The sequence below is a fragment of the Pediculus humanus genome, genomic scaffold (genome assembly GCF_000006295.1).
Source record: "Pediculus humanus corporis 1103172107480 genomic scaffold, whole genome shotgun sequence".
NCBI lineage: Eukaryota > Metazoa > Arthropoda > Insecta > Psocodea > Pediculidae > Pediculus > Pediculus humanus.
In genome coordinates, this window is record NW_002987097.1 from 141,917 (window position 1) to 150,690 (window position 8,774).

The 8,774-nt window shown below is 24.4% G+C and overlaps 2 protein-coding genes across 2 annotated transcripts; one reads left to right on the plus strand and one right to left on the minus strand.

Annotated features, from left to right (window-relative positions):
- Positions 1–1,322: 1,322 nt before the first annotated feature.
- Phum_PHUM135180 (GTP-binding nuclear protein RAN1, putative) lies at positions 1,323–3,239 on the minus strand (the record flags this gene model as incomplete). Its single annotated transcript, XM_002424490.1, has 4 exons — positions 1,323–1,443; positions 1,521–1,682; positions 2,800–2,954; positions 3,117–3,239. 4 exons carry the CDS (start codon positions 3,237–3,239, stop codon positions 1,323–1,325), a joined length of 561 nt encoding a protein of 186 aa, XP_002424535.1.
- Positions 3,240–4,247: 1,008 nt separating this feature from the next.
- Phum_PHUM135190 (uncharacterized protein) lies at positions 4,248–7,379 on the plus strand (the record flags this gene model as incomplete). The annotated part of the gene is made up of 10 exons (XM_002424491.1): positions 4,248–4,421; positions 4,544–4,728; positions 4,831–4,998; positions 5,086–5,296; positions 5,392–5,571; positions 5,865–6,042; positions 6,125–6,546; positions 6,626–6,827; positions 6,929–7,051; positions 7,195–7,379. 10 exons carry the CDS (start codon positions 4,248–4,250, stop codon positions 7,377–7,379), a joined length of 2,028 nt encoding a protein of 675 aa, XP_002424536.1.
- Positions 7,380–8,774: the final 1,395 nt, after the last annotated feature.

Here is an 8,774-nt window from a genome sequence, read left to right on the forward strand (position 1 = left end):
AATAACGAATCGGCAAGATAATTCGTACTATATATATATTGTAATAATAAATTCGTTACGATTGCTATGAAACAGAGAGAGACAGAGAGAGAGAGAGAGAGAAACGATGCATCTTTAATTATTATTTATCACTAAATTCCTATGCAACAGTTTATTTTTTTATTTTTTTTTATTTTTCGCTTTAGCTTACTTAAATTTTGTTAATAATAATAATAATAATAATAATAATAATTTACAACGATGGAGTATGCATATATATTATATCATAAGCACGTAATAATAGAAACGTACACGTACATATGAAATGCGTGAGTGCGTTTGTGTGTGTGTATAAGTAAAATATTTCGCTATGTACAATATTATTATTTTTTTTTCCCCCCATTATTGACATTTTATTTAATTCTACCTTTTTTTTAATTGTTTTTGTTTTTGTTTAACCGCCCGAGTTGTATTATTATTATTATTTTTTTTTCCATGTTGTCATGTTTACAAACATGCGGTTGAAGAATTTTTTTTATATATGTTATTAGTGTACAGGGTATATATGGATATATCGACTCACGAAACGAACTCCTTTCTGAAACGACAAAACAAAAACTAAATAAATAAATAATAACAATGATAATAGTAATAATAATAATAATAATAATAATTTTCCCTCCTCCTCGTAGTAGTAAAAACAAATGATTTTTAATAAGATTTCATTGCGTAAAAAAATAGAAAAAAATTCCAAATTACTTTTTATGCAAATAAATAAATAAATAAAACAATTTCACTTCACTATTATTATTATTATTATTATTATTATTATTATTATTATTATTATTATTATTATTATCTTCCGTTATGTAACTTACAAAAATTTTATGATAATTATTATTATTATTCTAATCATTTCTTTCCTATTACCTTTTTTTCACTTTTCACTATTTCTTATTATTTTCCAAAAAGAAAAAAGAAAATCCCAATCACATTGAGAATTAGAATTTTAGTAAATGGTAATGATATTAATAATAATAATAATAATAATAATAGTAATAATAATAGTAATAATAATAGTAATAATAATAGTAATAAAGCGTTTGTCCCTAAGGAATCAGGTAGAAACCTGGGATAAATGCTTAAAAACCTCAACAAATAAGAGCTTTATCGTGTTTAAGAGTGACCATAATAATAATAGCAGTAATAATAATAATAATAATAATAATAAAAGTAATAAAATTAAATACAAACCTGGCATTATGCATACATTCACTTCCACATTTTGGCTCTTACATCTACATGTATGTATATATATATATATATATTAATATTTAAAAGGACTAGTGAGTTGCAGACTTCGAATGAGCAATAAGCCACTGAAGTGTGAGATCAATGTTGTCTTTTTCCTTACACGATATCAAATAACAACAAATTTCTCTATCTTGAAGAGCGTTTAAATTCCTGTGGGGGGGGAGGAAATAATTAAAAATAATTTTGTTTGCAAAAAAAAAAAAAAAAGAGAAAAACATCCAACATACATTCTTTCTATTAATGCAGATTCATCTAAAGCTTGTGGTAAATCACGCTTGTTGCCAAGGACTAGAACTGGAACTCCAGCTAACTGTGGTTTCTCCAATAAATTATGCAATTCTGTTTTGGAAGCTTCTATTTTCCCTAAGTCTGCTGCATCGACCATGTACCTATTTGTTTAAAAAAGAAAAAAAAATGAAATGATGATAATAATAATAATAATCAAACGTCATGTTTGTAGATTTAAACTTAAAATTTAAATTTTTTAAATTATATATAACTCATCGTTAAAATTAAAATTTGAGAATTTGTTGTCATTGTTTTTTCAAATTAATGCATATTAATAATGCAAAAAAGTGTTAATTACATTTTTAATTAAAAATTATTAAAATTTACAATAAAAAAAAAAAAAAATTTAATACAAAATAAAATTTTCTCGACAATTAAAATTAAAAAAAAAAATTAAATATGGTTGTTGTTATTTTTAATATTTAAAAAAATGCAAAAAAAAATATGGGTGCATAAGTCATAAATACTTATATATATTATTTTAATAATAATTTATTCTTGTTTTTAAACAATTAATTCATCAAGGTTAATGTCTTTCGAATAGACCAATCAAGGGAAAAGGGTATTAAAAACCAGTTACCTCATTTTTTTTTTTTTTTAACAACTCTTTTTAAAAGAAAGAAATATTGTTTATAAATATTGTATAAAGTGTTAAACAAAACATGTTTAGGCATTACTAAGAAATTAACACAAGTTTATGCACAAACCTAAACAATTGATTCTTTAATAAAAACAAATAGCTTCGATGAAATGAAAACAATTAAATTTTGTTTTTTTTATCGTCAATTTATGAAACTTGAATTTTCATTTCTTTTCTTTTCTTTTTTCAAAAACAAAAATATGATATATATATATTTTTTTATTTTATTTCATTGTTGTCTTTTATTATGAATGGATAATAATATTTAATAATAAAAAAATGACATGAATTTTTAAATGATCTCGAAATCAATAATAAAAATAATAATGATAAAATAAATTGAAATTTTTTTTTTGTAATAATAATAGAGGATTAGAATTGTTTTAAATTGTATTTAATTTATTGTATAATAAATTGAATAAAATAAAGAAAAGGTAAAGAATAAAAGTTTTTTGGCCTATGAAATGAAAATGCTTAATTTTCAGATAATAAAAGTATTTTGAACTCAAGCTTGTATCAACATATGAATTAGTCATCAAGTAATATATATATATATATATAATTAATTATAAACTTACACGATAGCATTTACACCCCTGCAATATCTTTCCCACATTGATCTAAACCTAGGTTGACCACCGATATCCCATACTTTAATTGTGACATTTCCCTTAACAATTTTTCTCATATTGAAACCAACTGTGGGTATCATATCTTCAGAAAATTGACCAGACTGAAATTTTTTAAATATAAAATTAATACACGTATTAATAATTTTTTTTTTACATAAAAATATATACATATTAAATTTAAAATCAATTTTTTTTTGTAAAAAAAAAAAAAAAAAAAAAAATTGACACAAAAAAAAAATTTTTTTTTTTAAAAAAGAACTTACAGCAATAACATTGACAAATGTTGTTTTTCCTGAAAATTGTAGGCCTACCAATGTGAGTTCCATTTCTTCTTTCCAAAATAAACTTGTCAACCAATCTAATATCCTTTTTATAAATTTCATCATTTTGATGGTTTTAAAATATAACTTATTGACGTTAAAGAATAAATCGACAAGTATTAAATATTGATAAGTCTTTACGCCCTACAAAGTGACTAGTAGTCACCGCCTTGTTAAAGAAAAAATTTTTTTAAAACTTTGATTTTTTCACAGAGTTCATTATACATTTATAGCGGTGAAAAAAAATATTTAAAAAATTTCAATCATTACTTTTATAATAAATTTTAACAAATTTAATAAAAAAAAAAAACAATAATTAATCAATAATGATCAAAAACAATAAATCAATTCAAATTATACTTCAACTACTTAATAATAACAACATATCCATAACTAGTCAATACAATAAACTGTCATTGATAATAATACATTTTAATTTGTTTCATTAATAAAATTATAGTTTTTTTTTTTCTTTTCGAATTTATTCCCTACTACTACTAATATTATTTTAAAAATTAAATTACCTTCTTCTTCTTTTTTTTTATTTTAAATTTATAAAAATTATGATGATTTGAAAGTTCTTTATCAACCGTAGCGCCACGTCGTGTCTAAAATTTAAATCAGAAAAGTCTAATCCCATCAATCCGTAAGCTCAAATATTATTCTAGTTTCGGTGTCTTCAAAAGATATGGCTAATAAGAAATAAATATATATAATATTGTTTTGTTTAAAAAATTGTTTTTGTATTCGTGAAATGACATCCGCAAACAATGACAATTTAAAATTTACGTTACCTACGACGGGTTTTTTATTCGAAGAAGACGTCAGTCAATATGTTCTTTGTAAACCTATTCTGATGCCAGTGAAAACCGTTGCATTCGAAAAATTGGAAAAAATGCAAAAGGAAGCCGAAGAAAAATTTAAAAATCGTGAAGAGAAAAAACTAAAATAAATATATATGTATAACTACTACTACTACTACTACTACTATTACCCTATAACAATATTTTGTGAAAAATAATTTTTTATATATTAATTCACCATAAGTCAGATATATATATATATTTATTAAAAATGGCATTCGGACCTTTTATAGCTGATGTTTTGGTAGCTTTTTTCATAGCATCTTCTTTATTATATCGTTATGGTAATTGGTATAGGCACCGTATTGTAGTTACATTAGCCGTTTTAGTGGCTTGGTATTTTTCATTTTTAATCATTTTCATACTTCCACTGGATGTATCAGCAGTAAGTAAAAACACATTTTCCCTTTACCCATAATACATTGCTTTTAATTCGATTCTCAATTATAGATGTAAAATAATTAATTTTAAAAATATTTAATATTTATCAATTCATATTTTTTACAGACTGTTTATAGACAATATAAACAAAAGAATAATTTAACAGATTTTCCTGAAATTCATTCGAATAACAGTATTGAACACAGTTCTAGTCCTAATGTGATGTTTCATAAACCCTGGAGTAATGTACCTTCAAATACATTTCCTAATTTGTGGAGAATCGTTTATTGGACTTCACAATTTTTAACATGGTATGTTAATTTAAATTAAAAAATAAAAATTTGGGAAAAGATTCAAATTTGAAAAAATCAATTACAACATCATTTAATTAAACCTTTTTTTTTTTTGTACAGGATTATTTTACCCCTTATGCAATCTTATACTCAAGCTGGCGATTTCACAGTTCGAGGAAAATTAAAAAGTGCACTAGTAGACAATGCAATATATTATGGATCATTCCTTTTCATAGCAGCAATATTATTGATTTATTTAGCTGTAAAACCACACATGCAACTCGACTGGTTTGTACTATTAAATTACATCTCCTTAATTTTGCTTTATTATAATTTATTCCTAATTATTTCTTTTACTTTCTTCCACAAAAAAAGGCAAAAACTTAAAGCCATTGCTTCTTCTGCTAGTAACACTTGGGGATTATTTTTACTAGTCTTACTTTTGGGTTATGCTTTAGTAGAAGTTCCGAGAACTTTATGGAATAATAGTAAAAAGGGTTACACATTAGAATATTCATATTTCAAAGCGGCAGCTTTAAGTCTTGAAAAAGGTGAAGCAGAAGAAAACGTAAACGAGTTGTTGGAAGTAAGTAAAATTTTTTTCACAACAAATCTCACTCATAAATATTTTAATCAATTATTATTATCATTACTAATTATTATTATTATTTTCAACGACAGTGTTTGGGTAACATAGTTAGCATTGTTAAACCTGGATATCCACTTTATCGTCAAGTAGAGGCAATTTTATGTAAAATACCAATAGAATTAAGGGAAAAAATATCGAAAAGAGAATTTCAAGAAAGTGGAAATCCCAACAACATTCCGACAGAAAAAACTCTCATTAGGTTACATAAACAGGTACATAAAACTACACTAAATAATAATAATAATAATAATAATATTAATTAAAAAAAAATCCAATTAAGGATATAAACAAGCCCTATTGTAATTTTTTTTTTTTTTATGGGTAATTTATCTTATCTTTTTTTTTTTTTTTTTAAAATAATAATAATAAAAATTTATGTTAATTTAAACGTGAACTTTGTACGTCCAAACCATCGATCATTATTATGTTTTTTTACTTAATTTGTTTTTGCTTGTGTGTGTGTGTGCGCGTGTTTTTAATTTATTGTCCTTTTTTTTTTTTTCAGATAATCAAAGCTTTACAAACGCTTCACAGAACCGAAGCACAATGGGGTATTTTAGTTAATAAAATTTTCTTATTGGAAGATATAGCTAAAAATCAAGGAAGTCACGATAGGAGATTTAAATCCGCGTTTCCGGTTAAGAGAAATAAATTCGTGAGTTTTTTCTGGACTCCTACCATAGGTAACTTCCTTTTTAATGAAATAATGTACTTACCATCTCATTCCCGAAGGATTCGATGAAACGTATACGTTATTCATTGCAGAATGGTACTACAGATGCGTTTTACATTCGTGGTTGCTTAAAGTTCTTTCCGTCATAACGGGTCTCCTTTCGATCATGGTCGTTTGGTCGGAAGTGACGTTTTTCAACGAGAAACCCGTTCTCTCTCTTTTTGCCGTTTTTCTAAACATGACAATTGAAAATTACGATTATCTCACGATGGAATTACTATCGACTTGTTTCATGGCTTACCTTTGCTATTGCGCATATTCGACGATATTACAAATTAAATTTTTAAACAAGTACTACATAGCACCCAATCATCAAACGGACGAATTCAGTTTGATATTTTCCGGAATGATGTTGTGCCGTTTGACCCCTCCCCTCTGTTTGAATTTTCTCGGATTGATACACATGGACAATCACATAATCAAAACGCCATTCATGGAAACATCATACACTCAGGTGAATTTTTTTCCCCAATTCGCCTCGGAAAAGGGGATTCCTCGTCGTTTTTCTCTTAATAATGATAATAATATTTTAGATAATGGGTCACATGGATGTAATATCCATAATATCCGACGGTTTCAACATATATTTTCCAATGCTCATGCTTCTTTTTTGCTTCGCGACTTATTTCAGTCTCGGAAGTAGATTTTTATCCTTTCTAGGATTTCAACAATTCATGGGTGATGACGAACTCACGACGGATCTCGTAGACGAAGGAAGAGAACTCATCAAAAGAGGTCACCATTATTTTCTATATAAAAAATATAAAAAAAATGTCCGTTTTAGTTTTCTTTAAAAAAAAAAAATAAATAAATATAATTATTATTATTATTTATAGAGAAAAGAAGAAGACAGAGAATGGAAGAAACCGAAACGAGACGACGGGAATTCAACGAAAGATTTCTCGGTAATAATACGAATGCGAGAAATCGTTCCAGGTACCAACAGGATTCTGATAGAGGTAAACACCAGGTCAGAATTAATTATATAAGTAATTAAATTAAAAAAAAATATGGAATCGTTCGGTATTTGTGTTGCGGTTATTACGTCACGAACGACGACTCGAAATTATTATTATCATTATTATTATTATTACTATTTTAGGAGGGAGATCAGACAGGAGAGACGATTCCTCCGATTCCGCCAGAGCCGTTTTATTAGGCGATTCCGATCAGTTTGATTATTACGTACAACCATCGGATGATTCCCTAAGGAATCAATTCAATCGAGATTTCGAGACGAGAGATCGAGTCGGAAGATTACCAAAAGGTTTTTTCGATGACGTATAACTAGAAAAAAAAAAGAAAAAAAAAATTTAATTAATTTTTATATTATTATTTATAAAACTAATAGATTTTTTCTATTTTTTTTTTTTTTTTTTTGATTAATAATAATTAATTGACGTGGGTTTATTTGTTTATTTATTATTATTAATACATAAATTATGATAATGTAATTAGAAATATGTATGTAAATTAAAATAACGCACGTTTGTCTGTGCGTGTGTGCGTACAAATATATATATATATATACGAATACACGCACGCACACACATACAAGTTGAATTTTTATATATATATATATAGAAATCGATGCGCTCAAATTATTAAGTTTCTCTCTCTCTCTCTCACACTCTCACTCTATCTTTTTCTTTCTCTTACAATACGTTTACAAGTCGATTGATTTATGTCAAATTGTTGTTTATATTATCAAATAATACAATAATGATAATAAATATGATAATAATTAAAGTAATGGAAAATAAATTTTACGATACATTTCGATAAAGTTTTCGATTATTTTCGATACATTTCGATTATTGTCGATTAATTTCGATTATTTACTCTCGATGAAGCTTTAACATAAAAAATTTATTAATAAAAAAAAAAAAAAAAAGTTTTTTAACAAAAAAAAAGGGCTTTTATTTAAATATTATTTAAAATAAATAAAAATTATTTTTAATTTTATTCTTCTTATATTAATTTAATAAATAAATAAATAATTAATTAGTAAAAATAAAAATGAAAAATAAAAATTAATTAAATTTTTGACCTTTTTTTCTATTTGTTTTCCAATCGATCGATCGACCGATCAATAAATCAATCAATCAATCATTTAATTGACGAAAATAGATTAATTTACAATAATATATTTTAAAAAAATTTTTTTCTCGGGGTAAATAATAATAATAATAATAAATGTATAACGTTTGACATTGCGCATGTCTATGAAATACTTAATAATAATAATAATAACGATAATAATAATGATAATAAAAATAAATGACTCATTTCAAGTTACAATTTCGCGTCATCAAAAAAAAAAAAAAAATTGATATTATTATTATTATTATTATTATTTTGTACATTCACTTTTTTTATATATGCATTCAATTATAATAATAATGATAATTGATAATAATTAATAATAATAATGATAATAAAACATATACATAAAATAAAATAATTTCAATTCACTCTTTTTTTTTAATTAATTAAAAATAAAAATAAATTAATTAATATATATATATATATAAAATAAATAATTTTTTTTCCTTTTTTTTATATATAATGCGTTAATATAAACTTATTTAAAAAAAAAAAATTAATAATAATGATGATAATAATAATAATAATAAAAACGATATTATAAATTAATTATTATTATTATTATTAATTTTATTA